The 19147-nt window shown below is 48.6% G+C and overlaps 1 protein-coding gene across 3 annotated transcripts in view; it reads left to right on the top strand.

Moving 5' to 3' along the window:
- PAX5 (paired box 5) overlaps positions 1-19147 on the top strand; it is a 169893-nt gene that overhangs the window by 8532 nt on the left and 142214 nt on the right. For all 3 annotated transcript variants that reach the window (XM_045840506.1, XM_045840507.1, XM_045840505.1), the window contains exons 2-4: positions 5200-5365; positions 10747-10944; positions 18738-18802. In XM_045840506.1, the coding sequence (XP_045696462.1) occupies positions 5200-5365; positions 10747-10944; positions 18738-18802 (429 nt within the window). The remainder of the gene's footprint in view (positions 1-5199; positions 5366-10746; positions 10945-18737; positions 18803-19147) is intronic.

Genomic DNA, 19147 nt, shown 5'->3' with positions numbered 1-19147 from the left:
CCCAAGGTGTTCTGGAGTTGAGGAGTGGGATTTGAAAAATCAACCAAGTAGAGGTCCCTGGGCTGAGCTTCTGCTTAGAAGCCGCCAGGTCATACACAGACCCTCAAAGACACCTTCAAGTCCTTCTCTGCAGGACGCTTGCCTTAGGATGGCTTCTATCCTAAACAAACAAACAAGCAAAAATCAAGAAGCCAATTAATCACCATACAGGCGCCCCCGACTTCTGAAAGACGCTGCGTGTGTAGGAGACGGGAAGGGTCATTTTGGGCGCCAGCGACGCGGGCAGGGACCGGCGGCCTGACCCGCGCGGGTCTTGCGGTTCACACTTGAGCACAGCCTCCTGTGAGATGAGCGTTCCTCTCACGGTGAGTTAGCGCCGGATTAGAGTCGGAGATTCCAAGGAAATACCAAGTGGAACGAATCGCCTTTTCCCTCTGCGCGCGGCAAAGCTGGGCCGGAGCAAGGCGCCAGGCTTTGGCGGCATCCAGCCGGGTGCCCAGCTTGGGTCCCCACCGGGCGCAGGTCATAGGGCTGCTCCCTGGGTGGGAGCCGTCCCCAAGCCAGCTTCTCAGACAGCCCAGGATCCTGCTTACTAGCCGCGGGTCCCCTATTTAACAAAGGCAGCAGAGACCCGGCTGGAGAGAAGGGGAGCTTTCCTGGGCGAATTTGTCCTTTTTAATCCGGAAGGCCGAGTGGCCTAGTAGGCAAAGAAGTGCTGGTCTTGGCGGCCGGGGCTGACTGCCGGCGGGTCAGTTTCTCTTTGTGTCAATTTCCTGAGATGGAGGTAATCCACCCAAGCCGTGCGGACGTTTGTACCGAGAAGCCGCTTGCTCCGGTTTCAGCCCGAAGGATTCCTCATCGTTTGGGGCCTGTGCCAAAAAGGTTTCTAGTCTGTGGTGACCCCAGCGCCCCCGCAGCCGGCTCCTGCGCACACTTGAGCCAAGCTGGGGGAGGCTCTGATCTCGTAGAGCGAGTCAGAAAACGGAGGAGTTGGGGTCAATACTCTGAGAGGTAGGCAAGCTCTCAGCTCGGCCGAGGAGCGACTGGGGGACAAAACGGAGAGGGCTGGCCGCTACTCTTCTCTTCTCGCTGTGGGGGAGGAATCAACAGACCCTCACTGCCTCCTTGTGAGCGAAGGGGCGCCCCAGAGGTCCTGCACAAGCCCTTGGGGAGATGGCGTGAGACCCGGTGGTCTCCCAGCTGTGCAGGAGGATGGAGAAGGCAGCTACTTACAGGTGCTGTTAGCCAACCGCTATTGACTGTGTCCCTGTCCCTCCTTGCCCTGGCCTCCATCTGCCCCCTCCTCGAGAAGTGCTCCCTCCTCCCATTTTCAACCTCCGGGCAGCGCGGTGGGGGCTGGGCCCCAGCCAGCCGAGCTTCCAGAGCTGGCTTCTCTGGAAGTGCCCTTGGTTCTGACGTCCAGAGCTATTTGCTTGCACAGTGTAGGCCCGCTATGGGGCCTCAATTTGTTGGTGATTGGAGGTGGGGAGTAGGGTGCGCAGTAGATCTTTAGAGATCTCTGGGGTAGTAGGGGCTCAAACAAAACCTCACCTCCTCCTCACCCTTCTTGGTCCAGGTCAAGTTCATGCCCCTACTCCTCCGCCCCCATTGGAATAAGAGAGCTTTTGGAGGGGGCCATGCAGGGGCAGACTTGCCACGAAATGGGCTTCTGAGTTCCCTTGCCCCCACCCCCTATTCCAGACTCATCACTGTCTTCAGCACAATGCCTCCTCCCTCCCTCCCTCCCTAGATGTTTTCCTCCCTCAGGTATGGTTGCCATTTCTAAAGCACTTTTATAACCAGTCTCCCACCTGAGATTTGTCTAAACCTTTAGTTACACCCATTTTATGGAGTATGGTATTGGGGCCAGAGAGACAAAAGGACTGAAAGTTCACAGGGGCAACCCTGGAGCTGGTTCTTGGGTCTTCAGGGACTCCCAGAAGAAGAGGGGGAGGGACTCAGGTTCCAGAAGGAGGAGAGGTGACTGTCTGGGTGGGCGCACACATGTGTGCGGTGCTGTGTCTGGTTTAACTGTGTCTGTGTCTGTGGCCCGGCTGTCAGTGTGTGTCAGCATCTGTCTGTCATTTAGAGAGTGCATTAACGAAATTTCTTCCCTGCTCTTCCCTGTGTCCCTGTAGGCATGTCTGTGTGTCCCTTCATTCATCCTGTTGGGTGCCACTAGGAAAAATTTCAATGACCCTGAAAGCCCTGGAGTTCAATCTTCGACTGAGCAGGGACCCTCTCTCTAAGACCCTGTGCCCAGCCATGTGGGCAGCATGCTCTGATCAGGCCCAAGGAGCATCTGTGGAGGCTGGCCCTTCCAGACCAGAGCCACAAAGGCCCCAGGGGCATCTGCAATTCAACCTTTCTCCCTCCACACCCCCCAAACCCTTTCCTGTCAGTCCTGTGGGGGCAGGGCTGTTTCCCTTGTATCTGTGTGTCTGTTTCCTGGTCTTTGCCTTAATTTGTTTCCATCTATCTTTGTGTCAGTCTCTCTGTAAATTCTACTTGGCCCTGAAAAGTGTAGCTGAGTCTGTGTCTCCCCCCAGGCGCCCCCAGGGGATACCAGTACCCAGCGGGAAGTAGAGGCTGGGCTTGTGTTCTCTGAGGAGATGCAGGAGCTGGGGTTGCAGAAAACAAAGGTCCCCCTCCACAGAAGTCCTCTGCACTCCAGCCCCCCCCCCCTTACTGGGCTTCCTCCATTTTCTCTTCTGATCTCCTGGCCTTCCTCTGTACAGCACATTCACCTTTCTTTTCTTCACCTGTGCTGGCTGTTCCTTTCGCTTTTTCCCTCCTTTGCCTTTCTGACTCGAGGCTTCTCTTCCAGCCTCGGCTCTCTTTTCTTGCTGCCTGTCTCATTTCGTCCCACTCTTTGCACCCTTCCCCTGACACCTCAGTTTCCCTCTTTTCTTTCCCCCATGCTGCCTCCCCTCTCTCAGGCATCTAGTTTTACTTCTTCTTAGTCTCAGGGTAAGTGGCAGACATTGCCCTCTCAGATCACAGTTGTAAACCGCCTCCCTACCAGCCTCGAAGTGCTTTATTGAAGAGGTCTGTGGCTGAGGCAGAGAGAGCCAGTTTTGGGGGCCTTTCCAGGGGACTACCTGGTCACTCTGGGTCTGGTGTCAGCTGTGGACATGAGTATCAGACTGTGGAAGAGTGCTGGTAGCCTGGTCTTTGTGGCTTTGAGTATGGGATGGCTTGCTGTCACCTAGAATGTCCAGGATACAAGTGTCCCCCAAAGCTCACAAATGTCCTATGGGACTGCTTTTGAAATCTGAGTCCTCTGCAGGTTGGCATTCTGTTTTGGGCAGAACGTTTACATTGCCAGTGATGTAGGAAACAAGGTCTTGTGGATAGGCTACAATGCCTAGACTAACAGGTCATCTCAAAACTGTGCTGGGTGCTTTTAGCTTCCTTTTTGTCCGTCCAGAGGAGCTTGTAGCAGTTTTGAATTTACCTTCTTCTTAAATCCAGCCTGTTCTTGAAAGCTCGATACGACCTTTTTTCATTAGGTGCTCCCAACCCCAGAATGAAGCTTTCTCAAGGCCCTTGACCAGGGTGGCTGCAGCCGCCCAGTTTCAGGTGAACTGTGCAGTCGTGTTCTGACCACGGAGTCTTGTTTGGGATGGGTTTCCTTTTCTCATATCTGGCATGTCTTAGAACAATCAAAACCAATCAAGGTTCACTTTGACAATCAGACAGAAATTCAGCTTAGAACTAGAATTAAGTACTGTCGTTGTCTATAAAATTGTGTTTTTCCTTGAAATCAGCCTGATGTTGGAAATTGAGGGATACATTCAATTCAGACTCTCCTGGGGAACTTCATGAATTGCTTTGGCAGTTTTTAGGACATCAGTTGTGTTGTGAATACCTTTCTCCTCTCCATTTCAGATGTGCGTGAACCCGGATAGTAGCTGAGAGCTGGGGAGGGGGTGGAGAGCTGAGATGAGGTGGCTATCGCATGTTTTAGAGTTAGAGAGGGTGTGTGTGTGTGTGTGTGTGTGTGTGTGTGTGTGTGACCTCTGAGATGCCCTGGTTTCCATGGTACAGTCTAGTCCCGGGCAAGTTCCAGTGTAGATTATCACCCCCCTCTCAGCCTCTGAGCTGCCAGCAGCATTGGTAAATGCTTGAACTTGGCTTTTGGCTTTTAATAGCCTTCAGTGATGTCAGTGGCTGATTAATAGCTCCAAAGTCAATAATGTTGCTACCCACTATGTTTACTGGTTTGGCTTTTCAGTGGCTTGTGTCTCTGTTTCCCTCCAGATGGACCTGGATGTAAGAGAAGGAAGCTTATCAGGCAGAGGAGATTCTTTTCCCTGATTCTTTTTACTTAAAATTTGTCTCAGAGCCTTTGTAAAACCTGGGACTCACAAGCTTTCTTTAGCTTCTTTATTTCCCCTGAACCAACTTAGAGCTGCTTGTCAATTGTAAAACACTCCAAAAATTTTAGGAAAACTCCTTCATAGTGATAGAGTAGAATGTGATGCTCTGACCCATTTCTTTTGTGTGCTCTGGGCGGGGACAGTGGTCAAGTCTGCCTGTCAGCCTCATCTGTTTTGTTTATTTTTTCCAGCTTTATTGCAGTATGGGACTCACCTTCTTAAGGAAAACATTTTTACCAAGGCAGTGGTTGGGTTTTGTCTCGGTACCATGCAGATACTATTTAAAAATTTTAAAAAGTACCTTAATCAGATTATAATCTAAAAAACATTTTTCTCCCCTGAGACCTAGGTTTACTGGGGTCATCCCTGTCGCTTTTGAAGATATTTGTTAAAAGGAAGAGTTTCATTTTTAAAAATCTCTTTACATTGATGTATTTTAAAGTGTGTTTTCTCCCGAGGCTTTTTCTTAGACCTCAGCATCATGTACGCAGTAAGTTGTGTCCCTAGCATAGACCGAGGTCGTGACATATTCCATTGTTAAAAAAAGAACTGTGAGGAAAATGCTAGTAACCGAAGGAAAACTGGTACAGAGATGCTTGCCCTCAATAGCCCAGCTGACTGGCTGAAGATTAAGCTTAATTTTACAAAGCGACTTAAGGTGTTTGCGTAATCTACGTGATCGGACTTCAGGCTGAAGACGTCCAGTCTGCAGCCGTTTCTGTCCGGAGGGTGCTGGGTGTTCGCTGCGGCGCTGCGCCTTCTGTGTGACTGGTTCTAACTACCCTTTCCCTTGCTTTCTGTTTCTGATCTGTTTCAGGACATGGAGGAGTGAATCAGCTTGGGGGGGTTTTTGTGAACGGACGGCCACTCCCGGATGTAGTCCGCCAAAGGATAGTGGAACTTGCTCATCAAGGTGTCAGGCCCTGCGACATCTCCAGGCAGCTTCGGGTCAGCCATGGCTGTGTCAGCAAAATCCTCGGCAGGTAAAGGCAGGGGCTCTAGGCTTCCCTTGATTTCTCAGATAACGACCTAAAACGTGGCCCAGCAGCTGGCCAGTGTGCCAGTGTCGCAGTGAGAATCACTGTGGCTCTTGACCCAGGTGCCCAGCACTTTAGCGTTTGCAAAGCCCTTTCGAGGCTATTCCATTCAAAGGAGTCTTGGGAAACCCCAAGGACACGTGGAACGAGGACTCAGTCAGGAGGGGTGACATGTTTTCTTTTTTTAAATTTTTATTTATTTATTTTTAGAGAGAGGGGAAGGGAGGGAGAAAGAGAGGGAGAGAAACATCAATGTGTAGTTGCCTCTCACATGCCCCCACTGGGGACCTGGCCCACAACCCAGGCATGTGCCCTGACTGGGAATCAAACCAGCGACCCTTTGGTTTGCCACAGCCCACGCTCAATCCACTGAGCTACACAAGCCAGGGTGGGTGACATGTTTTCTGAAAGCCTGGTTAATTATTCCAAAGAACCCAAGAGGAAGAGGTTCTTGGGAATTTCCCCTGCATACCTTAGGTAAGACCAGGGCTTGAGCAGGGCTGCATGGGAAATCCACAAGTGAAAAATCACCAACATTATCAGAGTTCAATGTTTCGTTTTAATGTTCCCAAAAGGCATATTCCATTTTTTAGAGTCAGCTGTCATTTTTAGTTTGGGGTTATCATCAACCTTATGTTGAGCTACAGTATTTTCCTTCTCTGCTTTGTTTCCTTCTTGTGACAGGCATTGTAAGTAGATATTAAATTAGAGGGGGGAAAATCCAAACAAACACTAACTCTCAAGTTTGACATTTGAAAGTTGCCACTTGACCCAGTGATTTGCTACAAGCAAAATGCTAACAATGCTGATTCTCCCAGAGGGCTGTACAGCCTTTAGCATTCCGGTTGAATGGCAGGAGGGAAGCAGTTTTGAGATAAAGAAACAAACCTAGAGAAGCAAAGTGGCTGACCCAGGTCCAGCCTGCCAGTCAGTACCTGGGTAGGGAAGAGGACTTAGGGACCCTCAGACCAGGCACATCCCACCACACCCTGCAGCCAAGGCCACAAGTTCGTTTCCAGGTTTCCAGGCGTGTGATGTTGCTAGAGGTCTGGCCCCACAGCCAGGAGCAGTCTGGGGTTTTAGCTGTTCGGTGTTCTCTCAGGGGTTCTCTCCCGGCATCAGAGAACAACCTTTGTCCTGCAGCTTGCATTATGGTTTGAGAACAGATGCCTGAATAGGAAATAAATATTTTGAAGTATGTCAGTGACATCATGATTTCCTGCTTGCTCTTTCTCTTCCATATGCTGGAATTTAAGAAATTCTCTCAGATGGAAGGGGACGACAGTTTTTAACCCTGGGGAGCCTTGCTGGAGTTCAAGGAAGAAGCTTTGGGGCCAGAGGTCTGATGGTCCCTTTGGGGACCTTGATCCCTGTGTTCATTCCTCATTCCCCTGCCCATGTTGAGTCACCTCAAGCTGTGGAGGTTGGGGGCTCCACTCCTTCCTGTTCGGTGCTTGGCAGCAGACGAGCCCCAGGCAGAGTTCAAGGAGGAAGGCAGGACATCAGCGTGGTGTTCTCGTTAGATGGTGGTTTTCTGGGATGGAGAATCAGAGTGAGAATAGAAGAAAATAGAGGAAAGGAGACAGAGAAAAGAGAAAGAGAAAAAAAAACAAAGAGAAAGACTGATTTAAAAAAAGAGAAACAGAAAGAAATGAAGACAAAAATAGGAGAGCGAAAGAAGGAAATATTTTAGACTGTCTCGGCGTCAGACTCCGAGAGCCGAATGGACCTTAGATATCTTCTTGGGAAGCCTCTTCATTGTATGGAGAGGGACAGAGAGAAAGAAGGCCCTTCCTTTGTTTTTGCCGAGACATCTTTGCTGAGCCGACATTTTGCTTGCTATTTGAAATCTTCTCAGGGCAAGACGCTGAGCCCTCCTCTGAGGGATGTCCAGAGGCCCGGTCCTCAAATTCTGGTGCCTGGGAGCCCTCCAGATCTCCCCTGGAGACGGAAGGGGACAAGGATCCCCCCGGGCCCAGCCGGCAGCCTCCCACGACCCAGAATAGATTTGTCACTAGGTAGAGTGGCACTCGGAAGTTACGCGCCGCTCCGGTGCCTGGCCGTTTAAGTTGTCAACAATAAATTGGAATTTCATAGCTCATTATTTTCATAACTAAGAACCACAGTGGACAAAATGTCACTCTAATTAGAACTGCCTTTTAAGAAACAAGTTCAGCCCTAAAACAGTATGACTGGGAATTTCTGAACTGGGGCTGTTGTATCCACTTTTTTTTTTTTTTTGTCACTAAAGAATTTGATGGGCGCACACAGGGTGACAGATTGTGGAGAGTGTATGGTGTGTGGTGACCATCGTTTTCAGAGGCTGTGTGGCAAGGCAGGCAGAGTCCCCGGGGCTGGTAGAGACCCCCGTCATCTCGGGAAGGTGGCGGTCTGCCAGGAGTGTGGGCATTCAGTTCACAGAGTTCAAGGCTCCGGAGGGGCTTGAGAGGCACAGCCTGGTGGTGTGTGAAGCCCATTTAAATCCACCCAGAAAGCCCGGCTGTTGTCTTCTTTCACTGGAGCCCGTCTGGGAGGTTCAGGCCTTTTGGAACTGGGTGGTATGTTACATAGTAATAAACACTCAGGGGATTTTAATCCGCAACCTGAACTCTTTATATCTTACAAAGTTTTTCTTAATCATCCTGCATTTCTGTCTCCACAACAGCGCTGTAAGGCAGGCAGGGCCAACATCTTCCCCTTGTTATACAAATGGGATAACTGAGGCCCAGAGAGGCTAAGTGAGTTGGCCAAGGTCACACAGCGGGTTTGTGTCAGAGCCACTGACTTGCATCTATACCTCTTTGCTCCCAAACTAATGCCCTTTGCACTGAACTGCGCTGTGTGTTGATAGCTGCTGCTCGACTGCTGTGTGCAAGCCAAAGGGATGCGTGACTCTTTTGCTGAAAAGAAAGGGAGGTTATTTAGTCTGAACCCTCACTTGACACAGTTGCCAGTTGGGGTTTTGTGGAGTGTTAGAGTTGCCTTCTGAGTGTCTGGCCCATGTGTCAGTCAGAAGGAAGACAGAGACATCTCACGTCAAGAGCACAGCCTCCTGCAGTTGGCACAGCTCAGGTGGCATGGGTGGAGAGCCCGAGTACTGCCGCCCCAGTCATGAGAGCAGGGCGAGTGCTGGGGGTGGGGTAGGGGTGGGGGCTTCGTCCTGCCACCTTTTCAGAGTTGCTGCCTGAATTGCAGCTTCATCAGTTAACATACGCTGAGTACCCAGCACAAGGTGGTCTGTGTGTCTGTGGCCCTTGCCCCACCACAGTGCCTGTCCTAACAGGCACTTGGTGACTCTTGAGTGAGTGAGTGAATGAAAGGAAAAAAAATGCATGTTAAAATTCCTGGTAAACGGTAAAGTTTTCTGTAGCTCGAAGGGATGATGGTGATGACGATGATGATGATATAAAATTTTACAACCAACACAGCAGTTGGCTCTTGTAGGAGGAACTCCGGGCTGGGAGTCAGGTTTAAAAGCTGAGGCTGCCCCTGACTTCCAGAAGGGAGTTGCACATGTCACTTAGTCTTCTGATCACTGGTTTTCCTTTCTGTACGACCCTGTGGGCCTCTCAGGGTGGCTGTGAGGATGGAGACCAGCCAGGGAAGAGCTCCGTAGACCTCGGGGCCCTGCGCGTGAATAACAAGCCGTTGTGTTGGTATTAACACCCGACTCTCTACTGTAAAATTGAAGGGATAATTGGAGGCTACAGAGATCGATGGCTGTGTGACTTGATTTAGCTACTGTTCTAGACTTCTGGCAAAGAAAACGTATTTTCTTAAATATTTCTAAAAGCCTTTCTTATGACTAATAACAATTTTCCAGCAATTATAGAAAGAAGCAGGATAGGTTGAGTTTTGCCTTATGGTCCAAGTTTGTACATGACTCACTCTTGTCAATGAAAAAATAGAATTTCCAGTTCCACATCACTGCTCCCAAACTATCTCATCTGTTTCTGGAATATTCGCTAACTTGGTCCTGCCCAGGCTTACCCAGGCTGAGAATTTCGACATCTCTTCAAATGTAAGCGGCCATCGTTCTGGGCGACCTTTCCCGCCCACCCTGTGAAAGGATCACCTCTTCCCTTTACCAATTGTAAACTCTTGTTGGATTTGAAAATTGCCCACCATTTCTAAAATATCTTTCTGGTTAAAAAGAAATTTCAACTGTAAGATAATCTCCTTTGCCAGAGGAAGTCAAGAATTCCTCTGTGAATGCTGAGAGAGACATCCAGTGAAGGCTCAGATTCAGAAAAGGAATCAAGTCATTTTGTCACCCTGAAATGATCTTTCATGGCACTCTCCTCCCTGGTCTCGGTGTTACTGCAAAGCCCTGACATCCTATTTGTGTTAACGAGGGAGCGCCGATAGCGTGGAAATGCCCTTAGAAACAGCGATTTAGCTCCGGGGAGGTCTCTGGAAGAGCTGCCGTGACCTGTGGGTGGGTTTTGTTTCGTTTTGTTTTGTTTTATTTTGATTGCTTGGGTTTTGATCTATATTTCCAGTTAATTCTGAAATCCAACATGCCCTTTAGTTTTACACCAGGGTGATTGTTTTTTTTGTTATGAATAAATAAGTTGCATTTTAGAGGACAGTTTTACAGGAGACAAATGAATCTGCTAGGGGGTGGGAGAGGCGGCAGATTGAAGGTGCAAGCCGCTCTCTGGGGAGATTGTAGCTCAGGAGGCTGGGCCACGGGCCTGGTTTGGCTAGCGGATTTTTTGTGGCCACGAGCAAGCCATTGAACCTCTGTGGATCTCTGTTTTATACTGTAGATGGCGACCCATTCATTTATTTATTCACTCATTCAAAACATGTATGTGCTGTGGAACTGTTGCAGGGATCAAATGGGAAAACGGACTTGAATGTGCTCTGTAAACTGGGAGATGGTAGATAAATATAAAGGAATAAATGAATGCACAGTGTCCTGACCAACTGTCCGATAGAAATATAAAGTCACACATGAAATTTAAAATTTTCTAATGACACATTTAAAAAAGGAAAAGAAAAACAGGTACAATTAACTTCAATTATGTATTTTATTTAACTCAATATATTAACAATCATTTCAACATAAAACCTATATCAAAAATTATTAATGAAATATTTTACATTTTTTTGTACTAAGCTTTGAAAATCCGGTATGTGTTAAGTTTATGGCATGCACCAATGAACCACATTTCCAATGTTCAGAAGCGCTTTGTGGCTAGTGGCTGCTTCACTGGAGAGCACAGGTCTGAGCCTTTCCTGGACAGGGTAGCCTGTTTTACTGTTGCCAACATCCACTTTGCTGGTTCCTCCTGGCTAAGCCCCTTTCTCCTTGGTCCTAGGTACTACGAGACGGGGAGCATCAAGCCGGGGGTAATTGGAGGATCCAAACCAAAGGTCGCCACGCCCAAAGTGGTGGAAAAAATAGCTGAGTACAAACGCCAAAATCCCACTATGTTTGCCTGGGAGATCAGGGACCGGCTGCTGTCAGAACGAGTGTGTGACAATGACACGGTGCCCAGTGTCAGTTCCATCAACAGGTGAGAGGCCGCCGCCTGTGGGGGGCTAGGGGTGTGGGTGCAGTGGGGGGTCCCGGAAGCTCTGTGTGTGCCTCTTCTGAAGATCTGGTCTTTCCCTTCACGAAGGCCCTTAGGGGCCATCGGACCAGAGGGGTGCTCACGGGGCCAGATGGGTCTCTCTACTGCCCTTTTCTCTCCAAAGTGGGCAGGAGTTCTCGCCCCGAGGATAGAAGGCCGTGCCAACCCTCTGGCTCCTTGACAGTCTTCTGAGTCTCCATCATTCTCTTTACTACCCAACTCCGTGTGGAGTGCTGAACAGTGCATTGCCCTGATTAGGCCTTCAAATGTACCTTCCTTCTAAGCCACTGGCCCATTTCAGAACTTTCCAGAAAGAAAAGTCCATGCATCCAGTTGGGGCAGAGGTTGAGCCATTGAGCGTGGGGAACAGAGCCCTGACACGGAGTTGGGAGGTTTAGCTCCTGGTCTCAGGTCTGCCACCAACTCTAAGTGTGACCTTGATGGAGCTCTTCCTCTCTTTGAGCCCAGGGCCTTGGTGGTTCCAATGTGGTTCTGTGATCTCCAAGAGTAATGTTCTGGGTGCTAAGATGCTGTGGAGTTAGAGAGCTGCTCTCTCCTCGGCTGCCCCGGATCTTATCCACGGACAGAAAGAACCAGGGAAACCCCACGAGTGCCAGGCTCTGGGTCTTCCTAGGAGCCGCAGCGGCTCCTTCTCCTCTCCAGTCGGATCCAGGGCTCATCTAACAGAGCTCTCAGAACTTTAAAAATAAATTTCTGAAAGAAACTTTTCCACTGTAGGTGGTACAGTCTCAACTCTACTTAAAGCCACAGAGTCAGGGATGAAGTTTGGGGATAAACAGAAATGGTTGTTCTATAAATTCCACACACACACACACACACACACACACACACACACACACACACAAAGAAAAGAAACCAGCAAACTGAAAACTTGAGCAGTTCCTGTTTCTTCAAGGTCATGCCCTGCCCTTGTCAGCGCCGAGTCTGCCTGGGCCAGGGAAGCCCTCCAGAAAGAGTGGTCATACTAGAATGTCTCTGAGATTCCCTCTGGTGCTGACCATTATTCCTTCTATAGTGACTCAAATGCACAGAACCACTATGTGAATACATGCTGATGTTTTGAGCCCTGGCATTTGGTAAACCATTAGCCCATTTTTCTTTTCTCAGTAAACCTTTACCTTGGCCCTGACATCCTGCAGGGTGTTGGGGAGAGAGAGGGGAACCAGGAACACAGTCTCTCGGTCTCTGTTCCAGAGGGCTTGCTTGCCCAGGCTGGGATTCTGGCATACACGCGCAAGTCTGGACGGCCTGAATTATGCCCAATGTGACAACTACTGTGGTGGGCTCAGGAAGAATAACTCCTGCTCTTTTTCTGGATTGCGAGGGGCTCCAATGTGCTTTGTGAATCCCCTGCTTTTGGCTTGTTGCAGGATTTCCATGACACAAAGCAACAAGATTTTTTTTCTGGGTCCCCAAAAGCCATGGAAGGAGGCACATGCTGCCCAGAGCAACGGAGGAGCAGCCAGCCCGCTGTGCAGAGCGCCCTCCGCTGAACCCATGGTCGGGCTTTGGGGGCCCAGCGATTTCCCGGTGTGGGGTGTACATGAAGTTGGTGGATCAAAAAATAACTCTAGGTTGCTTGCGGGGCCCCAGACTCTCTAGGCCAGGCAGATGATGTAACAAGCGAGGCAGGGCAGGCATAAAATGACAGGGAAACGTTGGGTCTGTGGCAGACTAGACAGGCTTGTTGGGAAGGGGCAGTGGCTTCTCGGCCCCAGCCGAATGCTGCCAGGAACGTGGGCCCCTAGTTGGCCAGCCTTTCTCCATCCTTAAAGAGAAGCTGGGAACTCGGACTTGCGTGTGTGTGGGTGTCTGTATGCTTGTATATATGAAATCTCTCTATTTTTAAACGGTAGCAACTAATTTCCATGAAAAGATGCCTTACGGGGCAAGTGGAACTCAGTGGCAGGGTTCCAGCTTCTATCCTCTGTAACATGACAAGGAAAACTGTTTCTTGATGAATTGGTTTGAATGTATCTTAGGAATACATAACTAGCACACGAAACCAGTGAGTGTGAACTTCATGAACTCCCCTTGCCCCATTTGTAATAAAGAATGAATATCACCTATTAAAGTAAAAAAATAAGTTATTTGAAGGAAACACACAAAATAGAGAACGTGTTGATGGACGGTTGTGGTGGAAGCTGTGAAGGGGCCACGTGAGTGAGCATTTAGGGAGATGGTGGATCAGCTGACGCTTTGTGCCTGGAGCTGGGCTGTGCAGCGGTGGAGGGCGGGGCTCTGACTGCTGGTGCTGGGGCCATGGCTAGCCTCAGGGGCCTCCCTGGTGTCCCAATCCATAGTGGTGACCCAGCTGGCAGTGCCTCTAAGGTGCTTTCACATCTGTGGTCTTCTACAGCCCGCAAAACCTCAAACTGCCCTGTGACAGGTATAAAAACTGAGGCCCGGAAGGGGAGTGCAGAGGAGCAGAAATCTTGACACAGAGAAGAGAGTAGGGCCTGGGTCCCCTGATGGTCAGAGGAGCATTTGTCTCTTTCCACCACTGCCCCGCCGGACTCTGCCAGTGACAGAACTGAGGATCCGTGGGAAGAGAGGTGAAGAGTAGAATGGTCATTCCTTCTTCCTTCCCAAGCCCGGCAGCCTGCGGGTTTTGCTGCCTGTGCAGGCTTCCTCTCTCATGCTCCTCAGTGGTGGCCCCTCTCCAGGAGCACTCTCTGGCTCCTCACCACATTCTCTGGTGAGAGCTCTCTGGTGGTTTTAATAATCAACCCTGCCATGCAAATTAAGTGTGGGACAATCTCCTGTTGCTGCATTCCGTCCTCCCTCCCCTGAGAAAGCCTGAGCCATCTCAGCACAGTTTTACTTTCTGTGTGAAGGCAACTCACCCCCCCCCCACCTTCAGATGGATACAGCTTCTCAACAACTGTCTTGCAAATGTCTCTGTGTAAAAGGGTCTTCCCTCTCCCAACCCCTGCCTCCCTTGGAGGCAACTTCTCACTATTCCCACACTACAAACAGCTATGGAGGGAGCAGTGGCTGGATTTTTAGCTCTTCCAGCGGCCACAGGGTCATCTTCACTGTCTACCCCTAGAAGTGTGTGCTTTCCCTCTGTTGTCTGGGGGACCAGCCTGGGGACCCATGACTGGCATGGGGTTAAACAGCACTGAACCAGCTCTGCTAAGCTTATGGGAGATTTCCTGGAACACGGACTATCATGTTGATGTGGCTCCTTGAGGACAGATGCCTGCCGAGCTGCTGCACAGGCGGCCGGTGGAGTCTTCAGATGCAGCCTGCGCCTCTGTCTGGGGGAGCTGACAGTCCCAGAGCTGGCCCAGATGGAGGGGGAAATGGAGCCTGCCTTCTTCTATTCCAGTCCTGTGGCTCTGAATCAGGGGCCACATGCTGGGGAACTGTGAGTGTCCTTCCCAGTCAAGAGGGGCAGCTCCGTTCACACCAAGCGGTTGTTGCCATGTGAGAATGTAGGGCCAGAATTACCAGGTGTTCTGTTCTTTTTTTTTTTTTTCAAAAGAAGCTAGAAATCCATGTATTTATGTAAAAGCTCCTAACTTAGAAACATTGGCAATTAATTCAAATAAAAATAAATATACTGTGCAGGCCAAATAAAAATTCTCCAGTGGGAGATTTACCCCGAGGATGACAGTTTGTAAAGCCTGCATTTAACCCTACCTTGGACAGCAAGCCTTGGAGGCTGTTTACCCAGCCCCTCCCTCTCTCGTCTCCACACTGGCCACAGGCCTGGGTGTCACCTATGGGCCCTCTCCCAGCCTGCCCCAGTGGACCTCTGGATTCTTAGGGAGGGAGCAGTGGCTGGGTTTTACAACCAATGGCCCAACTGTATTTTGGCTGTACCAACGGCAGTTTGATCAGTGCAATAGACATGGGCGTTTCTTCAGTCCTCTCTCCCCGTTCCCTTTTTTAAGGCAGCATGACTTTCTCTTTCAGTGTAATTGTGTGTGGGGGCAGGGAGGGGGTGGTGGTGAGAAGACCTAGGCTTCCAAAAGAGTAGGGGTGATGTTGAAATGGTATCCTTACAAATGCCTGTACTATCTCAGGCATCTCAAGCTTTTTATCCTTAGATTCTAAGTGGATTTTGACTCCAGATAGGTTTTATGCCTCATACAGCACTTACTTAGCAGAGGGGCCACTTTCTTTGCGACTCAAAAAAAAAAAAAGTGTTTGGGCGTGGAAGCTGACTTGCTGTGTGATCCTGGGCCAGTCACCGGAGCTCTCCGGATCTGTTTCCTCCCTCTGAGGAGCTAGCCGACTGCTGAGCTCCCTTCTCGGTGGGACCCTGTATTGCAGGGTGTTCACGTGGCTCCCAGGACCACGCTCACACTCAGCAAAGATAAGGCTGCACCTTGCAGTGCGAGCTGCCAGTTGGCCCCCACTGTCTCTTGTTTAGAGAAGGTCCTGAGGGTGGCTCTTATTGTGACAAGCCTTGATGTTGCTTGTTGTGTTTTTATTTTTTATTTCTTTAGAATTGCTATGATTCAATTAGTCTTGTTGTTGCCCCTGTTATTTCTTCTCAGTGGAGACGATGCTCTTTGTCCTTTTCTTGGCAGCTGCTGCAAGCAGATGGGCACAACTTCTACCCCTGGGGACAGCTTTGGAGGGTTTCCTACAATTCGGGTGTCGCCCATAGAGGACAGCTCCATTGTAGCCTTATAGTCAGCTATGGGGATGGCTACTTTATCCTACCCACCAGCTCCCAAGGGGACCCCATGTGTTTTTAAGGCATTTTTGGAAATATGAACCTTTTAAGGTTGAAGCTGGTCATTAATCTTTATGAAGACACTACTGACAATACCAGCTAACATCTACTGAGCGCTTAACTATGCAGCAGCCTCTGCTCTAAGTCCTTAAGTGTTAACTTTGTCCTCATAATAACCTTTTGAGATAGGAATGCATCTTGGTTCCATTTTACAGATAAAGAAACTGAGGTGTAGAGGGGTTAAGTAGTTTTATCCAATGTCATGCAACTGGCAAATGGCAAGACCAAGATTCAAACCCCAGCCTGGTTCTGGAACCAGCACGCTCAGTCATTACACTGCAGCTGCCTCTCAGTGATTCGTAACAATTGATGATGTTTTATGAATGATTTACACATATTTTAAAAGAAAAATAAGGAAGCCATAATTTCATTTTTTAAATTTTAATTATTTATTTTCAGAGAGAGAAGAAGGGAGGGAGAAAGAGAGGGAGAGAAACATCAATATGTGGTTGCCTCTCATATGCCCCCGCACTGGGGATCTGGCCTGCAACCCAGGCATGTGCCCCTGACCTGGAAATCAAACCAGCAACTCTTCAGTTCACAGGCTGGCACTGAATTCACTGAGCCACACCAGCCAGGGCAGGAAACCATAATTTTCTTTGCTTTGCTTGTATACAAATTTAATGGCCAGCCAATGTCTTAGAGTTAGGACTTTATGCTGGAATTCAATGGGAAAGAGTTGTGATATATTTGACCCTATATTTGTATATGGATAAACTATATTTCCCTCTGGTGTATTCACATGTTCACATAGCAATATCTCTTTAGACACACACACACATACAGAGAGGATGACACAGACAAAAATATAAAGATTAAATCAGATGCTAGCTTAATTCCAGGGGATCAAAAGGATTACTTCACTCCCAGGTATTTGTCAATATGCTGCATGTTTGCTTAGTGAAAATACGTGGTTTAAATACTGAAGAAAACAAAGCAAACAAACACTCTGCATGTATTTGAGCCAATGTTCACGCTGACTTGTTAAAAAGGGCTAACTGCTATGGAGGCTCACGTGGCCTGGGCTCCAGAGGGCCTGAGGTTGGGCGTGAAAGGAAACGTTCAGTCCAGCCTACCCGCCCAGGATGCGGAGCGCCCTCGGTACCCCATGCTGGGCCGTGAGATCACAGAGGGTGACGACAGCTCGGTGAGGTTCCTTGGAGGCACCTGCCACTTCTGTCCTTCCTCTCCGTTTGCACCAATTGGAGACTCAGTGCAGCTTGAAACGAACTTCCAGAAATAATGGCCTGGAGCGGGAAAAGATTTTCCCTGTAATGTTGAGTGAAAAGTGTAGGATATAGGACTGTATACATGGTTTAATCCTGATTCTGTTAAGGAAAAAAATGGGTGTTTCCAAATGTGCACAGGAATGCTCGCATAAAGAAAATACTGTTGACCCTTGAACAATGCAGGAATTATGGGCGCTGACCCCTGAGCAGTAGAAAATCCATATATAACTTAATTCCCTAAAAACTCAACTACAGTTGTCCCTCAGTGTCCTCAAAGGTTGGCTCTAGGACCTCCGTGGATACCAAATCCTGAATGCTCATGTCTCTTATGTAAAATGGTTAGAACAACGCCATAGGTGGCTCTCTGCATCTGGGGATTCCCAACCTCAGACTGAAAATGCTGTTTTTGATTGGCAGTTGGTTGAATCTATGGCTGCATAATGGAGATACCGAGGGTCGACCATATAGTTCTTAAAAAGAATTTACGTGTAAGTGGACATGCGCAGTTCAAACCCCTGTTATTCAAGGGTCAACTGTACAAGGAAATGTGGTTTTAGATGTCTTCTTTAAAGTGCTTGTCCAAATAGTCTGCAATGACACAAAGTACTTCTTTGATTAGGAAAAACTCTAATAAATGTCCTTTTAAAAGAGAATAGTTGGAGGCTCAAATAGAACTTTTCTCAAGGAAGCTGAACATTTTATTACCACCCATCCTTCTCCCAAATGCCAGGGAAGGAACTTTCTTGCAGACCCCAAAGGAACTTTTTGACTTGGCCACAGTCGACACAGGGGCCTTAGGGTCTCAGGGAGGCCCCATGTGTTGTCCCAGCTGGGAATTTGCAAAGTAAGCTCCCCAGAGCCCAGGGTTCTGCATAAGGATACCAGAGCTGCCAGGCGGCAAAGGGGAGAGCACCACTAGTGTCCCTTTTAAACAATGGACTTTTCCATGGCTGAGAGAGAGAGAACTAAGGATTCAATTCCTTGAAGTAAGCAGAGTGCTGTGTTCTAACCCCTTCTCTGTATTGAGGCCCACAATGGAACCAACTTGCTCAGGGTCACAATCAGGTTCCTATTTGAACAGAAACAAGGTCCCTGGACAGGCAAGACAGGATACCCCTGGTTCCTAGCCCCAAGAAGAAGCTTTTCTCACCAGGTTTTTGCAGACTTCTCTTAGCAAAGCCAACCAAGCCTCTCTTGGCAGCACCTTACCCCTTTCTACTTTCATAGCAACTCACACATCCCCTTTTGATGGGCGGGATGTTACTTCTGTGGCTGTCTAAGACAGAGAAATAAGAGCTTGAGGGCTTCCAGGGGACAGAGAGGTCACCTTGCCCAGTCCCTCCATTCCACAGATCGGGGGGCTGAGGTCCAGGGAAGGGAAGGAACTCCCTAATGTCACTCAGTGAATTTATGGGGCTGGAGCTGTTTCTGGGAAAGGGATGCCTTCATCACATTAGCACATCATCTTTTTCTGTACAAGAGGCACTTGAGGCCCTTCGAAGGGTGCAAGTTACCCAAAGACACCCAGGGAGGTAGGGACTGAGTTGGGACTAGTCCATCATTCTTCCAACCTCCTAACTTCTAATCTGGGTTTATCATCTCCCCTCCCCTCTGCCCCAGCTTGAGCTGTGACCCAGCTTGATGTGGGTTTTCTGGTTGTCCGTGTATAGCTAGTTGAGATATCTTTACTGTTATGGTAAATAGCCATTTCTTTTTCCCCCCACTGCCCACAGGATCATCCGGACAAAAGTACAGCAGCCACCCAACCAGCCAGTCCCAGCTTCCAGTCACAGCATTGGTAAGAACTTTAAAAAAAAATTTAAAAATCAAATGGGCTCCAAATATTCTAAAGAACTTTTAATCATTCTTATGGACAGATAATTCTGCATAAAACACTTCGGCACACGTACTAATGCGCCTTCTTTGTCATTCTCCAAGGGCTGAACCCGGTAAATGAATTTTATAAATACTGCTAAAAGGTTTTGAATCTTACTGATTATTATGATAAATAGCTTTCAGCATGAGACAGAAAATTGAAATCTAAGCCAAAAAAAAAAATCCACTAATGGGGGTCTATAGAATGTCAGATAATTAAAGTAATAAATCAAGAAAGGGGTACTTATTCATAACATTTTCTGCATCA

The sequence above is a fragment of the Phyllostomus hastatus genome, unplaced genomic scaffold, assembly GCF_019186645.2.
Source record: "Phyllostomus hastatus isolate PE091 unplaced genomic scaffold, TTU_PhHast_1.1 phas_contig_34, whole genome shotgun sequence".
In the NCBI taxonomy this organism is placed as follows: Eukaryota; Metazoa; Chordata; class Mammalia; order Chiroptera; family Phyllostomidae; genus Phyllostomus; species Phyllostomus hastatus.
The sequence above is the reverse complement of the archived record's forward strand: the minus strand, read 5'-3'. Positions and strand labels throughout refer to the sequence as shown.